Raw genomic sequence first — 23,319 nt, forward strand, 5'->3', positions numbered from 1 at the left:
TGCTAGGTTATAGTCTGCTCAAAATTCTGCTTGCTTGGATATTTTTATTTTTATTATATATTTCGTTTTATTATTTTAAACATGGTTTTAGAACAGAATATCGAAATTAAAATATATATAATATAACTTGCAGTTTTTATATGTATTTTATGTAAAAGTTTGGTTTGTCTATAACGATTATAATAAAAAATATAAACCGTAAAAATATCCAACAGGAACCATAAACACATATAACTGTTTTTATCCAAAGAAGTAATGGAGGCAAAAATCGTTAATTAAAGTGATTATTAAAATTATAGCAAATATAATGATAGCTTTTGTTTGATACACATCCTATAAGATAAACATTGTAACAAGTTTATCGAAGTCCTCAAATAAATATTTCCTGGTAAATGTAATATACGGTTTATTATGGATTATTTACTCATTTATAATATACTGCCAGTTAACAACATTAGCTAATTAATGTTTTTATTTTCACTTCAAAATATATCATATTGATATCAAACTTCCGTTGACGCATCGTTTCATTAAAATTTGGGAACTTTAGAACTATTACTCAACTTTGTCGTTAGTATTGAATTGATTTGCAGATTATGCGTTGGTCGGATCGTTCGTAAGCGTATGAATAGCTCCTTCGTAATAACTGACGTCACGCCAGTGGTACGCCATTTTGTAAGTGTCCGCCGTAGTCAATTTTCTCGGTTTAGTGAAAAATAGTTTATTCGCATGGTTTTGTGTACGCTTAAAAGATAAGACACTTTTAAACCTAATTTAACGTCTTGTACGTTAATTTCACAAACCACAAGTATGGAGGACAAGGCGGCGCTAAAGGAATTGGATCAATGGATAGAGCAGCTAAACGAATGCAAGCAATTGACAGAAAATCAAGTCAAAACGTTATGCGACAAGGTAATGTAGCTTAGTTAATCATGTTTTATGTGTAAAAATTTGTTTTGCGTATGTTTTTGGAAGTGTTGTGAAGTTTCACGCTTGATCGAAGCCTATATGTCGTATGATTCATATACCTACATGAAGTAGTAACAATAACGCATACCGACATTAGTGGAAGCGGGGGCTATCCGTGGGGGGCTAACTGTCTGTTTAGAGTAGCGGAGGGTTGTCTGGTCGTCGCCGCTTCTCGAGCGAGTGTTAAGACGTAGGATGCACACCTAGCTAGGGCACCACACCCAGCTATGTATCCTTCCAGTGTAATATACCCTAATTGGACAGGATATTTTTAGACAACCTGCGGAAATGATGCTGGCTATTTGTTAATTCGCGGATCGAAAATAGTTTCTCTGTTTAGTTTTCTGATAAGGTATCTCTGTCACAATTAATTTCTTATTGAGGGGGGTAGACACAGGTATTTATATCATGCATGATGTTCCCTCTGCAAGTAGGTACATTAAAACTGATTTTAGATTATTATTAATAGATAAGTATTGTAAAACAGTTTATTTTGTCAGATCAAGTTTGATAACACAAATAAATGGATGATCTTTAAATGATGTGGGCAGTATCCTTTTAACTTGCTCTAATACTATAAAATGGTGTTTAACATGTTAAACTGATAAGACTTTGTGACCAAAATTACATGAATGTATTAGCTATGATCTACCTTTGTTTATTATTGACTAGACTTAATCATTGGGGGCTATAGATTGCTGACCACTTTATTTTTAATACATAGTCAGATTAGAACTAATGAAATTTTCTTAATAGTAAGTAATAAAAATAGTGTTTTTTTGTTTGAAAATTGACTGAAACCAAAAACACATGCAACTAACACATCTATTGAGTTCTGGTACTTAGAAATAAAGCTATTGTATTGTAAAACAAGCTCAACTTGTTTCAATGAAAGTACCTAAGTTAATATCTTCAAACTGAATAAGTACGAGCCTTAAGAGGTTAAGATAAAGGCAGATTTAATATACTGAGTGACTATATAGACTATAATTGACATTGAAACCTAAACTGCATACATAGGATATGATGGAATCCAGATAAGCCTCTAGCTGCCTAGAGTATGAAAAGGTCTTCCCGTTCCATTCTAATTTGTATTTTTATCCGTGTTGCCAGGTGAGCGGAAGAGAATTATTGTATTCGAGTGTCAAAACTATTGTATCAAAAATAAAAATATAGTGTGCCTATCAAAAAGGCATCATTTTGAAAATTTCTTGCAAAATACTTGTGTATTTTTGATGATAGATCCAAATGATTCACAGGAAATTACGACTTTTTTGACGTGCTCAAAAGGTGCTAGTTGTAGCCTATTTCTGAAGGAAGATGTCATATTCTTCTTCAAAAACTAGACTTTTTGGGTGGCATCGTCCAAGAGCTGAAATTAGCGTACTTTTGGGTATGATAAGTAATGGTCTTTGGAACATATATCGTACCGGAGCCCAAACTATTGTATGTGTATTTGCATTTTTCTTGGCAAGTTTTGACATCTGGGCAGCTAAAGGATACTATTATCAAGAAAATGTCTTATGTTTTTTTTTACATCTGTCTCTGCTAAAGATACAAAAATACCAAAACCAATATGCCAAAGTTATCTTCTAGATAATGAAATCATTGACATGATAGGAGACTTGTTAGGTAAACAATCTTGATTAGAGTTGCATTTGTATGAATGTGTGTAACTTAAGCAGTAAATATGATTGCATAATTCTTGTAATTAATGTTCTAATTATAACATGACTGCTTTGCATATACTGCTAGCATATAATCTTATAGCAAAATATAGCTGAAATATTTAATATATTATAATTTTTTAAGGGTCATGGTCCTAGCTATAGCACTTAATATCTGGGAGATAGAGCTTTGCTCAGGAACATATAAAAATAAAAAAGTGCATTTTTCCATAGATAAGACCTAGCTAAATCGATTTTTCGCCCCTGGAAACCCCCATAACATATAGCATATTTCATTGAAATCATTAGAGCCATTTCCAAGATCCCTGAAATATACATTACACACTACTTACAACAGATACCTAAACTCGTGTTGTACAATTACAACTTTATATATACCTAAATCCTATATCTTTTGTTCTATATTAAAAATTGCAACATTGTCAATTACCAACATGGGGACAGGATAACATTAGCTTGATAAGAAAACTCATATGGATGCAATATGGTCAAAATGTGTGGGTTGTATTCACAGATAAATTAAACAATAAAAGGCACCTTCATCAACCTCTATACTTCCAATATGCACCCTTGCAATGTGTGTTATATAGTGTAACTTATAAAAAATACTATGCCCATGTGAGTCTAGTCTTGCTTGTGTTATTTGCCTTCCTTTCCTGTTAAAAGTTTCAGATACGTATGTGACGTTAAAGCTTACGGAATTTACGTAAATACGTAAACAAGTTCACTTTGAATTTTCTTTTACATTAGTAGTATTAGTACTTTGTTATACCTCGTTCTCCATTAGAAAAAGGGTAAACAATCTTCACATATCTTTTTATTAAAAAACGATTTAAAAAAAACTATTACTTATGAAATCAAAACAATGTAAATGATCATAATAATATATGCTATATAACTGTTACATATTTGCTGTGATTTATTTTTCAAAAGTGTTTAAAAAAAAGACGTCAAGATTGTTTACCTTTTTTCTAATGCTATAAAATTAAGTATAGTAAAAAACCGTTTTATAACTGGTGTGATACTGATAGGTATCCTGGATAATCTTATAAATTGACCTTGGAGTCGAGCAGTGATTGAATTGAGGCAATCAACTCGCTTAGGACAAGTGGTAACCTTAATTTGACATCAGCTGAACTGACAATAATTGAACAATTACTGTTTGCTCCAACAATCAAAATTTTTGATAAATGTTTTCTGTTGTGGTAGAAGTGTAAAATTGGCAATTATCATTCAATGCTTGAATGAAAACCAGATTCTGTGAGACAGTTTAAGGTGGAATAACTAGTAGGTCCTTAATAAATTGTCTTTGTGAAAAACATCGATCATTTTATTACCTCTATTGGGAAGTTATCACTTTTCAATAAGCTATATTTATTGTTGACCTTATTACTAATATTAAATTATTTCGTCTATTATTATTTTTATGGATACCTAAAAAAATCTCAAATTACGTAATTGTAATATGTATTAATTTAAACTTTTTTTACAAATAGCACAAGTCCAATTTTCAAATATATCTATATACTTGTAAAGTTACAAAAAATGCGCGAAAATTTCCTTATATTGAACTGTAGTATATGTACGATTTTAATAATTTTCTCCTTAAAGATAATTGTACATGAAAGATTATTGCAATTCACTTGAGTTTGTTTACACGCGACTTACGTAATTGTCCTCGGCAAACTTAACTATCTACATTGAATGTTACGCAGGCAACCAATTTGTAGTTTTCAGTGTTTATATGAAAGAAGCAACGTTAAAAATGACAATGTTTGCTAAAATTATTGTTGTTCTCTTATTTGCGAGAAAGATAGTTCGATTGGTAATTTTTGTTGCCTCCTACAATGTCTACGTGTTCGTTAGTTTTTGACAGTCTTTGTTCAGTATTTCTACTATCGAAATACTAAGTATGAGTACAGCCTTGCTGATATCGTGCAAAAATTTCGAGAGCGCATGTAAGAACATATTTTTACGGTCTATTGGGGGAAAAATTAAGTTCCATTAAAATAAGAATCTTGAGCCCATCCCATTTATTTTTTGTGTTGGTAATCAGGAATTAAACATCAGTTTATCGAGCCTCCTTTTCCATCTCTCGCTTGCTACGTTCTTTACCGCGCTTCACGTTGGTTGGGAACTCCCGATCTAATTTCTGTAATATATGTTCGGTTCGTGACGTATTCATTAATAAACTTAGTAAATTTTATTGAAAAACAAATTTCAAGTATTGATTGATCAGCCTTGAATGTTACGACGTGCACTCCTCTCCACATTTATGATAATGACAATGTCATTCGAATTGTCGGATTCGTTCCACTCCATAAATGGTTCCCCGGAGGGTGAGATTCCGGATGTCACCCAATCTACCTATAGTCGCGCTTTTGTTTCGTCACCCACAACCCCGAGGTTAATGTTCTGAAGCCACTGAACTCTAGGGTCGTGGTGTACCCTTGAAAACGAATTAAAATTCTTTTACTGGGATATATGTACTTGATGATGATAATGTCTTATTGACACGCGATGCGCTATGCGTAATACGTTTTTAAATATTACTTTGATTTGCTTAAGTGGAAGCGCTGGTGGCCTAGCGGTATGAGCGTGCAACTTGCAATCCGGAGGTCGCGGGTTCAAACCCCGGCTCGTACCAATGAGTTTTTCGGAACTTATGTACGAAATATCATTTGATATTTACCAGTCGCTTTTCGGTGAAGGAAAACATCGTGAGGAAACCGGACTAATCCCAACAAGGCCAAGTTTTACCCTCTGGGTTGGAAGGTCAGATGGCAGTCGCTTTCGTAAAAACTAGTGCCCACGCCAAATCTTGGGATTAGTTGTCAAGCGGACCCCAGGCTCCCATGAGCCGTGGCAATATGCCGGGAAAACGCTAGGAAGAAGAAGACGATTTGCTTAAGTAGGACTCGGTGTTTGTGGGCGTTAGTTTCAATAACTATAAACTGGTAGAGTATTCCACTTTAAGTCATAAGAATTATATAATTAAAGTCATGGTTCTTCGCATGTAACCACGCTCGAAGTGAATGGTTTGTTTTCTTTGCAAGTTCAAAAGGACAGACTAATCCAATTGAAAGGCTTGCCTCATATGTTTTGTTACGCTTACAACATTATTATATTAATGTAGATTTGAAATACCAGCCTTTCTTGGAGAAGGGCTCATTTCATTTGCGGGACACGCAAACTTCCCACTCAGCCCACTCTCTCATACTGTAGTAAATAGAAAGAGATGAAATGGGCATTTCGCGTGACAAAGAGTTGTTGGGTCAGTTGTGCTAATTCAAACATATGTAGAAAAGATGTTTTGTATCCAATAGAAATCATATACATAATACCTACACACTACCTGGTACGTCAGATTTGAGTTTGAAAAAAAAAAACCGCCACTTGTGTTTGACGGCGGTATTTATACTTCCTTGCGAACACAGAAATAGATAATATCTATTTCTCATATTATGGGGAATATATTATAAATACAACTTTGAATCCTAAGGCCACACGTCAGTACCTACATACCTACGTACAATTTTACTCAACCTCTATTTCTTTTACAGGCAAAAGAGATTCTGACTAAGGAATCCAACGTCCAGGAGGTGAAATGTCCCGTGACCGTATGCGGCGACGTGCACGGGCAGTTCCACGACCTGATGGAACTGTTCCGCATCGGCGGACGGTCCCCGGACACCAACTACCTGTTCATGGGGGACTACGTCGATCGCGGGTACTACAGCGTCGAGACTGTCACATTGCTGGTTGCCCTTAAGGTTAGTGTTCCACGACTACATGAAACTGTTCCACATCGGCGCACAATTCCCGGACACCGACACCTGTTCATGGGGGACTACGTCGATCGCGGGTACTACACCGTCGAGACTGTCACATTGCTAGTTGCCCTTAAGGTTAGTGTTCCACGACTACATGAAACTGTTCCACATCGGCGCACTATTCCCGGACACCGACACCTGTTCATGGGGGACTTCGTCGACCCCGGGTACTACAGCGTCCAGACTACCACATTGCTGGCTGCACTTAAGGTCAGTGTTCCACGACTAGATGGAACTGTTTCGCATCGGCGGACTGTCCCCGGACACCAACTACCCTATCATTGGTCACTACGGCGACCGTTACCGTAAAACTACCCAACTGTAGTCTGGTGCCACAAAAGTGGTCAACAATTAAGTTTAAGTAACAATGTTTTAACTTCCATTTATAAAAATATTTAGTCTTAGATCTACTACATTCAGATAATAGTCCCACCTAAACGAAGATATACAAGTAAATTTTGGACCATATAGCTCATTTTACGGTACGTATACTGCAGTCGACAGTCAAGATATGTCATAGGTCCAAAGCACGCGAGCTCACCTAGCTGAGGGTAAAGTAATTGTTCTAAGGGCCGTTTCAGTCTTGTTGATGCCAATCTAAATCTTGGTGATTTCTTGCACGCTGCAAGAAACTCTGCTTCTTCTCTGGAAAGATAGCACGTGCGGTCTGTGGGCAAGTTTTACACAAAAGGCCTACAACACGTTGCGTGTCCAATATAATAATATCCTTAGGATGTTGTTAAGGCTGCCGAGGCACTGTAGTGCGTCAGGCATGTTCGCTGAGGCGCGAACTGACGACTTTTATGCCATCAGGCGAAAAAGAGTGGCCTCATTGCTACGACGCGTGCGCGGCAGCACTAACAGCATGCTGAGGGCGTTAGGCGAGCGCCTCGACTGCCCGCTAATTGGGTACTGGATAGGAGTAGTTATTGGTAGATCTAAGTAGATATATAGGTTACTAACATAGTGTTAAGGCTAAAATGGTACTAACAAAATATGGATCGCTTTGTGATCTGAAATAAAGAATTTTTAATTTTAATTTTAATTTAATAGCTCCAAACTAGAACAATCTCATAAATGTATTAGTTCAGTATTTTAGTACAGTAGTACATCAAGAGAAACTGAGCATAATAATGTAACGGAATGGTTTGTGCCTGAGCCATTGTTGCCAGTGTTATTCCTTGCTCCCGGTCCGGTTCGCGTGTAGTGTACTAAATGCACTAATCTAGAGCGGAATCAACACGGAATAAGTTCGGTTTAGTACAGTGGGACGAATTGCATATTTTTGACTTTAATACCATATATTACACGAACCTAGCAAGAAGTACTAGCAGATGGGAGAACACTAGAGCAGCGTATGCTTCAGTTCAGAAAGAAGATAGGTAGATCCTTAATCTGCATATTCTCTCTTTATCATCTTGCTGAACTGAATATAGCGTTCTCCATTATCGGAAGTCGCCATTGCTGATCATATCATGTCATAGTTATCAAAATCACGCTAAAAGCACGTACAAATAATTCTAACCATTTTTTTTTTGTGAAAACTTAATGTATTCGTAAAAGAACAAGCACATAAATATACTTTTTTTATTTAGGTTTACAAGGCCGTCAACTATTTTGCTACAAGAACTTGCATTTAACGCGTTCGTTTATTTTATCTTAATTTGACAACCGAAATGGTGCGTAACAGAGCCGTATAGATAAGCCTCAAAATAGCATCACACCCGATTAGTAATCTGAATTATACCAGATTTTATGACTTAAAATATGGCGTATATTTAGAAACAGTAAAGTTAGTGTCCTTTGCGTCACTGTTATCAACGCAACTTGCATCTTATCTTGTCGCCTTTGAATATTTTAAATAGGTACTTAATAGTACTTATGAAACCATTTTACTATAGGAAATTATAAAATTTACGCCTCTTTCAGGGGTCGGCAAACTTTACTAAACCAGGAGTCGTGGAAATCAAGGGGAGAGGCCTTTGCCCAGCAATGGGATACTCAATTGGGTTACTAAACTCTTATCCCTTTATTCATAAACGTGTACTAAAGTTACGATGCCGCTAATCATCGTTTGTCCCTTTCCGACGTATTGGTATGATGGAAAGGGACAAACGATGATTAGCGGCATCGTAACTTTAGTACACGTTTATGAATAAGGGGCTTAACGTTTGTTAGAATGGTTGCGAGTCACAGCTTACCGAGCCCTGGCTAGGAAGTTTAATTATCCGAGGTGTCAGTCAACGTGAGACAACTGTTCGCGATTCATCGCATAGAAAATGTCACGCCAATCTGTTTGTCGCTAGAGAGCAAAATTAAACCTTACTTCAAAGGATGTCGCTTTACGCATGGCATGGTTGAATGCACCGTGCCCGAAACAGGGTATTTACCTGAACCGCTGTTATAATTTGGTTACTCCAAAACAACCTATATTACATAATAAAAACAAGATAAAGTTTTGTTCTAATAACGCAATGGACAAAATCGTAATTTACTCGTTTTCTGTACGTTCTCAGTCAGCATCAAATAGATAAAACCAAGTATGTCGCAACACACATTGTTACCACAGAATATAAAAATTTGACCACTTTGGCCGTCACTCGTCACTATATATTTGATGCTGACTATGGGTACAGTCACGTCTGAAAATATCTATACAAAAAATGTGCCAAAAATATGTATACACTACCTTAATATATGGGCAATAAGGTCGGCACTGTCCGTATCGATATTTTCAGACGTGACTGTACCTACAGTTAATGGAGAGATGTAGACATTACATACTTGTGTCGTTTTACTCGTTTTGGAGCAAACATCTGACTATTGATTATTATTTCTAAATTTTCTATTGCTTTAATGCATTTGTTGACGAGTTGATGACTATTATAGACATATAATCTTCATTAATAGACCAATAAATAATATCACCAACCAATAATTATAATTATACCAAGAGCTAATTAATTATATCACTACTGATTAATCGTAGTGTTTAATCGATTTTCGTTTTCTCATGTTGTCATTATTAGACGGAAGCGCCAGATGTCTGTTATTGTTGTTTGAACGTTTGATACCCAAGTGAATGTTCTCACATGTCGAAGTAGTTTCAGCCTGCATATGATTGATTATTCACGTTAAAAAGCTATTTATTAATTTACCTTTAGTTGATCTTCGTAATCGTTTATAATACGAGTGAGGGTACGCGTCTTCGTGAATGACACAATCTATCTTATAAGAAAATTAAAAACTGTCAGCTTAGTCTTATCTTCTACACTAAAGCTAAATCTGTCTCAACTCGCACGTCAGTACTTTTAACGATGTGTGGTTCTAATTGAACTACAGTTGTCATTACATTACATCCTCTTTCTACTTTGACGCGAGGTTGTTTTCTCACGCTCTTTGTGTACGATACGAAACAGCTGTACTCCAACGATTCCCAGCCGATCTCGACATTTATTTGACCTTTTTGCTAACTCGGGTAACATCAAGTCGTGTGTGCACTTTAATTAGCTGTGTTTAGCGAAATGCGCGTCCTCGCGTGGATGAGGCCAGAACGTTCAATTTTATATAATCCCCTTCTTTTGGCCTTTAAGTGTTTATTAATTACAAATATGCGCATTAATATTCAAATTATGCGGGTGAGAATCAGACCGCAAATAGCACGGCGGTTCGTCACTAGGGTACTCTAGAAAAATAACAAGTAACGAGTCAAAAGCATCTTTGAATACATTTCCGTTTCCTATCGTTCGTTATGTGTATTTTATGCGGAAGCTGACTCATTGGTCAGTCCTTTGCCCTTGATTATTCATTGACAATTAACATTACCAAAGTTCAAAGTTAATAACATGCAAAGTTACTATTAACCTGAAGTAGTTACTCCAGTTCAGACAAACCCTGACTCAGTTGATTACTGGCACGAACATGAAGAAAAATGTCGTGTCTTCTGATAACACCCGGGGGCATTATACTCATTGTACCAACGAGTCTTGGCATACGTGAGAGGAAACTCGCTTTCTTATCCCCTATCTCAGATAACAGTGTTGACATCACTCCTTATCTCTTTTTAAATACTCTCATATCGTTACATTTGCGCCCGAAATTGTTTATTTACGTTCGATCGCGCCTTTGTTTTTCCTTTTTTGGTTGATTAAAATTAGCTGAAGGGTATTTTTGCGTGTCTGTTGGACCTTAACGCAGCGGATCGATGAATGAACAATGACTTTGACGTACCGTTTAAATATAGTAGGCGGTGACCCACCGTGTAGCTAAATCGGCAATGTGATTATGTAGATTTTCATAAAAAGATAGGCATGACATTGGGAATGAACAGTACAAATACGTGACTATTGTTATTTAGCAGAGCGTGAAAATTGTATTATATTAGTAGACTCATTTACTAGGAACGAATTAGACTGCTCTTTATAGGGCATATCATGCAGTGATGTCATGTCATGCAATGTTTATTAAGTAATTGTGGTTTATACTAATACATCACAAAAACTTTGGTTATTCAATCGTTTAATGTCATAAAAATAATATACGGCTAAGCAAATTCATAAGTAATATTAAAAGTTTATTCAGACGTCAGAACTGTTACGTTTTGTATCGAGAGCATTTTTTAATACTAGTGTCCGATCGAAATCGAACTTCTTGCCGAATTTTTGGTTTAGCTCTAGTTTCGTTCGGCTGACACCGAAACATAATTTTTATGCCGAAATCTACCGAAACCGAAACTTCGGTCGGACTCTAATAAATACATACATACGTATATAGATATTATTTCATTCTATATTTTTCTTACGTTTTGGAAAACATTTATATTTTACATTGCTTGCAGGTGCGCTACCGGGAGAGAATAACGATCCTGCGCGGCAACCACGAGTCGCGCCAGATCACGCAAGTGTACGGTTTCTACGACGAATGTCTGCGCAAGTACGGGAACGCCTCCGTGTGGAAGCACTTCACCGACCTCTTCGACTTCCTGCCGCTCACCGCGCTCGTCGACGGACAGGTATGGAAACTAGTATAGATACCGCAGAGAACGAAACATCCCATGCAATACAATTTGACGAACGTCTTATCGGTGACAGACTGCTTCGTGCAACGGATTCTTAGGCAATTTACACTGACTCGCAGCGAACCGGTCAACAGATTAAACTGTGTATGCAATTATACCAGTTCAGTTAGGAACACACTGCTCGGGTCGTTCTTTCGCCGGGGCTGATCAAGGTGTCCATGTCTGAGAAAATCAACATAGAGTTCTGATTCACCTTTACAGTTTAATTAATAGTCTTTTCGCGCTCTCAAAGATCTATAGATCTACATGGACGTAAGCATTATTTTCATACTTAATAATAGACAGTCTCGCTAATAGAGATTTTTTCCAAACAAGCATAATGTGCGCTAGCGGAAAAATATCAATTTACGTTTCAATGCTAATAAGAATTTCACAGTTATCTTACAAAAAAGTTATCATACTCGCTGTTATGTCTAGAGCAAATAAACAAACAACGTTATTCCAGATCTTCTGCCTTCACGGCGGCCTCAGCCCGTCCATCGACACCCTGGACCACATCCGCGCGCTGGACCGCCTGCAGGAGGTGCCGCACGAGGGGCCCATGTGCGACCTGCTATGGAGCGACCCCGACGACAGGTGAGACACGTGACATAGCATCAGGGGTAACATCATTTTTAAGAAGAAAAAACGACTTCAACGGTCTCCCGGTGAAAGAAAAGTTATTGTTACAATGAAATTAAAAAGACAGCGTCCTACGCCTAATTATATAGAAAAGGAAGTTTTTCACTGCACCCACCTTGTCACATTTGAGATTTGCTGCTTGCCTTTAACATTTGAGCAGTTCTCTCGATTCCCCATGGACCCCACCGTCAGAACTCGAACTTTTGAAACAAAGATTTGTCTTAAAAATCTAATTTGCTTCACAAACTCATCATCAGCAGTTCCACTTCATCAAATGTCACTTTTTAAATGTAAATGCTTAATTTGCTAATGAAAATATAAAAATATCTATATGTATGCTCTTCACAATTGAAGAGTTCCCCCGATTCTTCATGGATCCCATCATAAGAACTGAGTTTTGACAAAAACGGGATCAATCTGTATATTTATACATTCAACTAAAAAAATAATTTTCAAAATCGGTTCAGAAATGACGGAGTTATGAAGTAACAAACATTTAAAAAAAACATACCAACTGAATTGATAACCTCCTCCTTTTAAATCTTGAAGTCGGTTAATAATCTCCTTAGGTGGTTGTAAAATAGTTGCCTGGTGGTGGTAGTCTAGTAAAAGATAGCTTGGATAGGGGCTAAAATTAGTTTTAATTGTTAGCTATTTCGTAGGCATAGATATCGATTTACGGAGTTAGGGTTAATCTTGGAGTTAACACCAATAAATACACTGCGAAGAAGACGCATCATTATTATTTATTTTAATTAGATGATAAATAAAACAACAATTATCATATGATCCTATTTAGTTACTTCGACGCTTGTTCTACGATCTTTAAATATATCAAAGTTCTATCAAACATATTACGAAATATTAATTATGAAAGATGCTTTATTTTTCGTTTGTTTCAAGGTGTCATATATTAGATAACAAAATCCTTATCATGACCAAGACATATATAGTCAGACCAAGATAAGTTGGCAGCGATTTTGACAGCCTATATGTTATTTTAAACGTCAAACTTTTATAAAATTATGACGTTCACTTAACACTTGCGCAGGCTGGGCTATCAAAATCGCTGCTAACTTAGCTTGGTCGGACTCTACACTCTGATTCTGCCACGCCTAGGTGAATTACGCATAGGCCAAGTTATCAAAACGTGACATATAGTACAATTGAAAAACTGCATTTTGACGGTTATCTATGATTGCAATAGAACGAGCTCAAAGAGCAGTTATTAAGGTAGCTACATTCAAAAACTTCAGATACTCAACAACCGCTTTATATAAAGAATTTAACGTTCTATCAGTAAGATAGTTATTTATAAAAGCAACCATCTTAAAACAACACAAGAAAGCGCCATATTCAAGAGTTTCTGAGAGAAGAAGAAACCGAATTTTTATCAATCCACCCAGTAGAACTAGTTTTGCCCATGACTTTGCTTTTTTCCTTGGTCCATTTCTGTACAACAAGATCTCCACAAGTATTAATTTAACCCAGCTTACAGTGAATCGGTGTAAAGCGGAAGTTACATCTTTTTTGAAATTATATGATTATGATGAGACCGAAAAACTTCTAAAAACTACTGTCTAAAAATGTTAACCTAACCCAAAAAATTATTGCATAATTTTCTTATATACGTTGGCCTTACATATATACAAATCCATCCATACATGCTTCTCGTGGTATTTAGAATCTCACATGATGTGATGACAACTACATACAAGCACACACACATACACACACACACACATACACACACACACACACACACACATACACACACACACACATACACACACGCACACGCGCACGCGCGCGCATATATAAACACTTATTTGAATTTCCCATACCATTTGTTGAATTTGCAACCTGTATATGTATATATACTATATTCTCTTTATCTTTATATAAATATATATAACTAGTACTGCGGAGATACTGACTGTGTATATTGTGTCGTCTAGACTTAGATAGATTAAGTGTGTTCTGGGAGAGGTGGTGCATCCTGCCGTCATACAGTTCTTACTAGTACGGAGGAATCATTTCCTACTCTTACGAATTATATACTGTAAAGTTAAAAATGTATTAAAAGGAAATAAATAAAATCTTGGGCATTCCTAAACTATCAAGTACGTACATTTGAACTGCTGTGAAGTGAATGAAATAGTACATGTCAAGGGCATTCATCTTCCGCGTACTAAAGCCCTCGATTATATTGTTGTGTCTCGCCCTGGCTGATAAGATAGAGTCATGAAAGCATTGTAAGTATTGATTTTTTATGATGAGTTTGTTGATGCAGTTATTTTTGCGATAAGGCGCTAATTGTGGCTGATAATAGGGTCATTCTACAGCAATCTCATTCCCCTGGCTATACCTATTCGCTTATGGAATTTGGCACGGGACGGATTACACAAGTTCGAGTCGGACTCGCCCACCGAGGGTTCCGTACTTTTTAGTATTTTTTGTTATAGCGGCAACAGAAATACATCATCTGTGCAAATTTCAACTGTCTAACTATCACGGTTCATGAGATACAGCCTGGTGACAGACGCACCGACAGCGGAGTCTTAGGAATAGGGTCCCGTTTTACCCTTTGGGTACGAAACTCTAAAAATTTGATGCTAATAAAGCGGCATCTCCTAGAAATATGTGAATAGGTATACCCAGGGGAATGAGATTTTTGTAGAATTACCCAGTACTCTTTTAATTATGTTCACCTTTAAATTTAATTGTTTCTTTAAGACTCATTGGCTTTCTTGGTAGTGAAACAATTTGGCTACAATTACCATCAGTCTCGGTTGCGTAAACTCAAAATATAACTCACAGGCTTCGTATTGACAACACCTAAAATATTGTAGCATTTTGTCAGTCTAGATACATATTTAATGAGATTGAAACAAAATAATGTCAAATTAAACAGTTGTTTCAATATAAAACATGATAATACCCGATTTCATCATATGTCATTGGAATACAAATCTAAGTATCTCATTCACGCTGCACTTGTTTGCATTGCGATGACTCATTATGAATAGTATGATAATTAGCATCTTTGGGTACCTATTCCATATAAGGCGTATGTAAATACATATTACAATCACTCTGGTGAGTCGAGCACATACAAATCAGTACATACGTACTTTCAGATCTTTCACATACTTTTTTCTATGAAATTGCATGATCCGATATCTCGAGCTGGGAGGGGAGACAGAGGTAACTTGTCTGCGTTAGGTTAAATGTTCACACTCTGTAACTATCATTGTCATCTTTGAATTTGGCGTCTCAAAGGGATAAGTTCGCCTTTGTACTTCATACTAATTGTACGTCTTTTTGTACAATGAAGAGTTTACTACTACATATTTAACTATAATAATACGTGTATATAAAAAAACTGATGTAGCCAATTGTTCACAGCAGTTGTTGTTGACAAGTCTATTGAACCGAAATCCACTGAGCGCGGGAACTTGTGCGTGTTTCATGAAGCATGCCTTATATGAATGTAGGATGCCCTTCTTAAACGAAATAAAACACATAGTTGAAGTTTTCGAATCTCCAGGTCACGTTTACGCTGGTTGTCTGAGCGGTCGGTTCAGCCGAGATCCGTTAGCAAAGAGATTAACGGACTGCTTGGACAACCAGTGGTTTTCATTAGAAAACTCCGGTTCCTTATATCCGACGCAATTACACGATTAATCGCTTAATCGTGCTGACTAATTATAGTCTGTGTGTGGATTCTGAGAAAGTGTCGTATGTTAATCGTCACAGTAGCAAATAAACTACAAAAAATTGTATCCGAGTACCACAATGAAAATGAACAATAGAAACCAAACTTACGTCATGGAATAGGAGCGGTGTCTAGTTATTTCAGTAGAAGTATATGAGGATTAAAAGCAATATAGTTAAATATAGTTTTCCTTAATAGAAGCAATGAAATTATGTTCTGTTAGTCATCTATATATATATTATGGAAACTCATTAGAATAATTACATACATATATTATCTTATCTAACGCTCTATGGAGCTGGTAAACATATGACTCTTTTCCTCAGTTCCTTTTTGTTTTCCTTTCAGTAGACGGTATTGCGTCGGGTGAAATGTTACCTCTTGCTTCCCATTGTCACTATTTCAAATGCATAAAAAAATCAAAAATGTCTAGAAGTTCTTGTTCTTGACATTTCCAAGTGCAGGAAGTTAGTAGAGATGAGGCGTGAAATAAATGATCGTGCAATATCATTTTCATCATGTATGTGGATCAATAAACTTCTTTTAGCAAATCTTTTTTGTACCTAGGTATAGTCGCTAAAACTCTTTATTTCTAGGGCAGTCAATTCCTCAAAAGTTAATCTTCTGGTCCCTATCTTGACTAGTGGGAATGACTAAGAAGAGATTGCACCGCGCAGTCCGTAGGGCTTACGATTATGACCGCACACAATGGACACAAATTATATTTGGCCGCGATTCTTACCAAAGAGTGAACGAGAAAGTTTTCAGGATACTAATTCAGTGTTATTTTTGCAGAGGCGGATGGGGCATATCGCCTCGCGGCGCCGGCTACACGTTCGGGCAGGACATCTCGGAGACGTTCAACCACAGCAACGGCCTGACGCTGGTCTCGCGCGCCCACCAGCTCGTCATGGAGGGCTACAACTGGTGCCACGACCGGAATGTCGTCACCATATTCTCAGCGCCCAACTACTGCTATAGGTGAGCTTATTGGTCCCTTTATTAGGTTTTCATTCCATATATGGGTTTTAATACTCACTAACGTTAGCACGATGGATTCTGCTAGTGCAGAGTGAAGGCTTGTTAGGTTCTCTTTAAACATTCGACAATTGCTCTTTGGTTAACACATTGAGTGCCGGGAACCCGCTTGGCGGGCGCTCTTTTCGTAGTCGCTTTCCTCTACAAAGCGGGAAAACGCTAGAATCGGCTACGCGTGTAGCGCTACGAAAACGTTGGCAGTGAATGCGTTAAGGAAAACATCGTGAGGAAACCTGTTTACATGTGTAAGAAAATTCAAAGAGATATGTTAAGGTTAAGTCCCTAATCTCCACTGCATGAGAACTACATGTATAGTTCAAACCGTATTTTAAGACGTTCATAGATAGGTGATGGTTTTGTCTAATCTTGTAGGTAAGAATCCTTAGTACGATTTTCGAAGTTTTTGTCGGTTTTACCATTAAAAAAATATTGTTTTTAGAAGTAGAGAGTTGAAAAGTGAAAATGTAAAACCGGAAATATTAATCAATACAATTGTTTTAGATAAAAGTTTTTCTTCCGATGCACTACTACAACAATTATGTCCAGGAAGTCATAATATTATTAAGCTCAAAATTTTAAAATAAATCTCCTGACTCTTAAAACTAAAAAATATTTCACATGGAATCCTTATCTATTTTGATTTATTTAGACGCTAACAGTCACCGTATAATATTTACTGTAATCGATTGTCCAAGCCCGATGTTTACCGAGCGCGTGTCACAATGGCTGACGGTGTGTTTGTTGCAGGTGCGGTAACCAAGCCGCCATTATGGAATTGGATGATGCGCTTAAGTACTCATTGTAAGTATCTATCGTTAATTTAATACTCGTAATTTTGCTGATACGTTTAGCCTTTCCGGCAGATAAAATGATATGAACACTGAATCTGAATGGGGTAGCTGGATAGGTTACAAATTTTGGGTTTTGTTCTAATTATCTCTGTTTGTAATTATACACTTATTAATTACACTTTAACCCTTTGAACGCTTTATGTCATAAACACAAACATCACTCAAACTAAGATCCCGGGCGCAAGAGAGCTAATGTAAACCTTACCGGAAAGTGTGAAGGTTACTTTGACAGCGTCCGCCATGACACCTATAGTTGTCCCTGGCGCTGTGGGCACGACTAGTAACGACGACTTTAGGTGTTCTTGCCGTTCAAAAGGTGAAAATACATTTATTTCTTAAGCTCTCCTGGACTCCCAGTCCCGCATTTTTTTTAACTACATGGATTAAAATTTCAAGTGCTACTTTTCTGCCGAATAGGAGTTGAGTTATTTTTTTTAATCAATTGGATCTCTTTTTATATGACTATATATATAGAAAAAAAAACTTAGTATTCACTACATATTTAATAAAGTGATGTCATGTTGAGACCTGTATGAATGTCCAACATAAGCTCATTAATTTAATTTATTCAAATCAAACTGGTATTACTAGAATGGAATGATTATAAGCGCAAAGTGATGACGCGAATTTGATTGTGGTGATCAAATTCCTATCGATTACTTCGATTACATAATGGATATTGAAGTTGTATGAGCCATTGTGTGTGTTATGTGATGTGTTTGTCGTTACGTGTGTGTGCTGACGCGTGTGTGTGCTTGCAGCCTTCAGTTCGACCCGGCCCCGCGGCGCGGCGAGCCCCACGTGACGCGGCGAACGCCGGATTACTTCATGTAGGCTGCATGTAAGTTTCTTCACATTTTATTTAAAATATGGACTTTTGTTATAGGGTTAGAGTCATTTAAAAAAACAAAAAAATTAAAGATGTTGTGTTTGTTTTAGCAAATATATTTTGTCTACTCGTCGACTGTAATGGTTGAATTAAGATTGGTATATCAAACTATAATTGCGTACTTTTCTTGTATGGGTACCCATTTCAACTATAAAATCCGTTTCTATACACTGTCAACTATACCAAAATTTGACCAACCACGTGCCGCCGCGCTCATATAGAAAAGACTAAATGGAGGACGGGCGGGCGGGGTTCTTGCGCTTTTGTCTTTTGTACAACATTTTTGTCCACTGAGATACTTACCAATTTTCATTACTTATTTAGGTTTTATAGTAAAAAAAGTATTATTTTGATGACTCTTAGAAAAAGTATTGTATACAATAGTGATATAATCAAGCTTTTCAATCTCGAACCTTACTTAGGCAATTCAGCAAGCTTTGTTGCGATTATATAACGATTGTACAAAATACAATTGTAAAATTTTACCTTGAAAATAGGTAAATTGCCTTTACTAATTGAGTCGTTTATTACACGTTTGGGCGGTTTCGGTATATTAATACATTAATAGTATATATATAAAACGAGGCCGATTCCGAAATTTTGGTTTAGGAATGTCACCATTGATATGATCATACAGATTATCTTCATGACAGTTTGGCAACAAGAAATTAAAATTAGTATCAAGTTCAAAAATATTAAAAAAGTTACAAAAATAATAAAATCGAAAGTTAAAATTTGGCTTCACGGATTTTAGACGATGGGCAATCGTACCTTGCCTATGTTCATTTCCTGTACATTTTTTGATCGGTTCGTCGGACCGATAATGTTTATAGTGAATCGTAATCTTCAGGTAATATTTATCAAATCGTTAAAGTGGGGCTAGATAATGATTTCGCAAAGCGTTTCGTCTGGACAGACTCCAAGAAAGACTTATTAAGTTAGTTATTGTTTGCAGCGGAGGCGCACATCAAGCAGTCGGGCGACGGCGGTGGTGTGGGACGCAGCGGGGGCGGAGGCGGGGGCGGACGCGGAGGCGGGGTGAAGCGCGGCCGGGCTCGGGCCCGCGCGCGGCGGGCGGCGCGCGCGCACGTGGCCCGCGCCGCGCGCCGCCTGCTCGCCCGCGCGCGCGTCGCCTCCTGGCTCGCCTCCGTCTGACACACGCACACACACACACACACACACCCGGGAACACTCACTACACGGAACACACGCGTCGCTGCGGCGCGCCCGTAAGCGTTAGCCTACACGTTGACGCGCCCTCTTACTTAGGGTCGGTTGCACCCAACTGTCTGTCACCAGCGTTCGCTACATTTTATTGTATGGGAAGTTTCATAGTAAACCGCCGCGGCGCACCCGGTGACTTGACCACTGCATCAAGTGTGGATGCAACTGACACTTAACATCACACGTCGGTATCGCTCGAGGAAGTGGAACGTCCCGCGACGGAAACTTAGGTTAATATATAGCAGTAATTGTATGTTTTTTTTACTGTTAATTGTTATGCGATATTTCTAATGCGCGGTAGTCCACTTCTTCGGCGATACGATATCTAATACCTACCCAAATAAACAATATGTGTAGTAAATCGCTTGAAAAACGTCGGCATTTAAATTTTTTCTAAAAGCTATGAATGCGTCAAATGGAAGTACTAAATTACTTTATTTGAATGACTATCGTCCATTCAAACATTTATCTCTTATTCTTGCTATTTAAGCACTTGACTCGCACGTGGTCGTCTAGTTTCCTCGCGTGTCTCGCCTACAACTTGCCAATGGAAACGTGCACCACGGATATTTTATAATATATAATTCGAGTGCTCTATTTGACGTTTATGTTTACGACGAGGAAGCAAAAATGTGCATCGGCGCGCGCCGCTGTAGTTGTTCCGTGGTCAGAATATATCGCGTGTGAGTACCGACCGCATGCGCATGAAGGTTCACCGTCTCATCCCGCACGTCTCCGCCCGACACCGACCCGCTCCAACAATAAGCTTTATGTAGGGATTTCTGTAAAAACGTTTGTCCTAGTGATGATCAGTATGGAAACGCGCGACTTTGTTCGTAGAAGCTGGTCGGTGGCGGGCGGCCTCCCGCCGCGAGGCCTCGGCGGGTCGAGGCCGCAACGTTGGCGGGTCGAGGCCGCAACGTTGGCGGGTCGAGGCCGCAACGTTGGCGGGTCGAGGCCGCAACGTTGACGGGTCGAGGCCGCAACGTTGGCGGGTCGAGGCCGCAACGTTGGCGGGTCGAGGCCGCAACGTTGACGGGTCGAGGCCGCAACGTTGGCGGGTCGAGGCCGCAACGTTGACGGGTTGAGGCCGCAACGTTGACGGCTCGCGGCTAGTTGTAGCATAATTCCTGTACTTGTGTCTAATTATTCGGCGTCTCGCCCCGCGGTAGTCTATGCTGGTATGTTCATTATAACCTGTCCGTACCTATTGTATGTACACTTATGTATCAGACACTTAGACCTCATTAAACAGCGTGCATTTGCTATCACAGTCGTTTTATTTCGCCACCGTCGACAGTCACCATTGACCGCGGGCCGGCATTATGGACATACCACCATGAGTCTCTGGTGACGCCTCACCCCCATGCTTGTGACCCATTGAGATCGTCGTTTCGCGACATAATACTGTATGTTTATATAATTTTTGCAAAACTAGGCTACTGTAGATCAAATCCCGTTGAGTCCATTTTATATATTTTGTTTTTAGTCGATCACTTTTATATTTTAACTATTGAATGAATGTAATTGTTTGATAGTAAATTTTAATATATTGTGGACTTTGTTTTACACGCAGACTGGATTAAATGAATTTTCACGTAAACTACGTTCTTGCGTTCGATTCTGGACGCATTCGAAATACGTTTCTTAGGCGTGATTCTTGGAATCTACTGGAGGGGTAATAAACTAAAACTATACAGAGGACTATATTGTCCTATTATACTGTATGTAAACTAACACTATAGGGACGCTTGTTTCCTGGCAGAATGGCATTTAAAATTATTTTATGTAGTTTTATTTATATATGGCCCTTTCAAGTCCCTAGATAAATAGCTGTAGCACTATATTATGTTCAAAACATGCCCAGTGAGGCCATCCTGCCACGAAACGCTATAAAGTCACGCATTTTCGAGTTAAATTTTCTAAATTATCCTTTTCTTGTGCCACAGTACTTGTACCACAAAACAAATGTTTCACAACCGTGGAGCTTTAATAGTTTGTTTTAAAATTTTATAATCAATTTAGGTAATCTTGTAAATACCTAAAGATCAAGGCATTACGTAGGTTGTTATTATTTAAAAATAAGTTTCAAATATTTCCCGAAACTACTTATTTCCAACTATATAAAGGCATGGTAAGTATATAAAATTATAATGGTAACATTTTTATATGATGGAAGCGTGAAGTATTGAAATCGAGAGTGATCGTAAGTTCGGCTCGGCTCGGCCCGGGCCGAGTGCGCCGGTGGCGGCGCCCCGCAGGGGGCTATCGTGTTTTTCAATATTCTTGTATCTCCATCTCGGTCACTCCAGTGCAAGAGGGAGAGAGATGGATATTACCGAATATAACCCTCAGGGCCGATTGATACCGGATCACTCGTTCAGCGTTTAGTGAGGCATTTCTTTTCACTTAGAATTTATTTATACAAATTATACTGAAATTTATTCCATTATTTTTTGACACAAAGTCTAACGGACTGTTTGTCACAGCTTCGGTATGGTTAATTTGTGATCCCGGCTTGAAAGATTAATGATTTATTATGTACTTCTAAAATTGCACTTCGATTGAAACGCGTGTGTATTAAGTTATACAAAGACTTTACCCACCAATGTCACCTGAAGCCACACGTTTCGTTGATCTAAGTATTAAGTATGTAAGTTGTAGGTAAAAAAAAGTAATTATATTACCCAAAAATACAAAAAAAGAGTATGTATGATGTGGAGCTTCGTTTGAGAGAAATAAGCCAATTAGAACCTAATTACAGTACGCATAGGGTTGATTTGACTGCAAAATGTTGTATTATTTCCCCCAAACGAAGGTCGAATAAAATTTACAATAAGGCTTTCCTTGCAAACGGCATATAATTTATAAATATCTGTTACAATGATGACATTTTGTAAGAACCGAGTTTTGAATTATATCAAGGACTCGAGGAAACTGCAAATATTTAGGTTAATGATAAGATAGAGAAACCTGCGGTGCAGCATGGTTCTATTTTTATCGCCTATCACTATGCCCGTCACTTTCGCACTATATTTGTTAGAACGTGACGGGCATGTTGTCAGCCGATAAAAATGCGAGCGCGCTACCGCCCCTGGAGTCGTATCCACTCAGTAAATAATAATGTAAACAACCGGAGACATACCTTTATTCTTGCAAATGTATTATGCCCGTTGATAGGAATTAGATAATAAATAAAATTAATTATATAAAGATTTTTCTTTCTAGCCCTTGCGATTTACCTTACAAAAACCGTGGTAACTGAAAGAAACCACAGCACGCCTAGACGAACATACAAAACGACTTGATCAATACACTCGTGCTCTCATGCTTAATTACAGCGTGATTTTTCCCGCAGATTTTTAACCTGGAGCAATAGTTTTTTGAATTAAGATCAATATCATCAATATT

The 23,319-nt window shown here is 37.9% G+C and overlaps 1 protein-coding gene across 1 annotated transcript; it reads left to right on the top strand.

The window, feature by feature from the left end:
• Positions 1-642: 642 nt before the first annotated feature.
• On the top strand, positions 643-23,121 carry LOC133526271 (serine/threonine-protein phosphatase 2A catalytic subunit beta isoform). The gene is made up of 8 exons (XM_061862822.1): positions 643-912; positions 6,221-6,430; positions 11,328-11,501; positions 12,013-12,143; positions 16,702-16,887; positions 17,692-17,745; positions 18,557-18,636; positions 19,640-23,121. Exons 1-7 carry the CDS (start codon positions 811-813, stop codon positions 18,627-18,629), a joined length of 930 nt encoding a protein of 309 aa, XP_061718806.1. The 5' UTR covers positions 643-810; the 3' UTR covers positions 18,630-18,636; positions 19,640-23,121.
• Positions 23,122-23,319: the final 198 nt, after the last annotated feature.

The sequence above is a fragment of the Cydia pomonella genome, chromosome 16 (assembly GCF_033807575.1).
Source record: "Cydia pomonella isolate Wapato2018A chromosome 16, ilCydPomo1, whole genome shotgun sequence".
Taxonomy (NCBI): Eukaryota; Metazoa; Arthropoda; class Insecta; order Lepidoptera; family Tortricidae; genus Cydia; species Cydia pomonella.

What these genes read in the sequence shown, in the direction of transcription:
- LOC133526271 (XM_061862822.1), top strand. Translation starts at nt 811, where the DNA reads ATGGAGGACAAGGCGGCGCTAAAGGAATTGGATCAATGGATAGAGCAG. An exon ending in CATTGCTGGTTGCCCTTAAG is followed by an intron (nt 6,431 to 11,327) that starts GTTAGTGTTCCA and finishes CATTGCTTGCAG; the next exon opens with GTGCGCTACCGGGAGAGAAT. An exon ending in CCGCGCTCGTCGACGGACAG is followed by an intron (nt 11,502 to 12,012) that starts GTATGGAAACTA and finishes ACGTTATTCCAG; the next exon opens with ATCTTCTGCCTTCACGGCGG.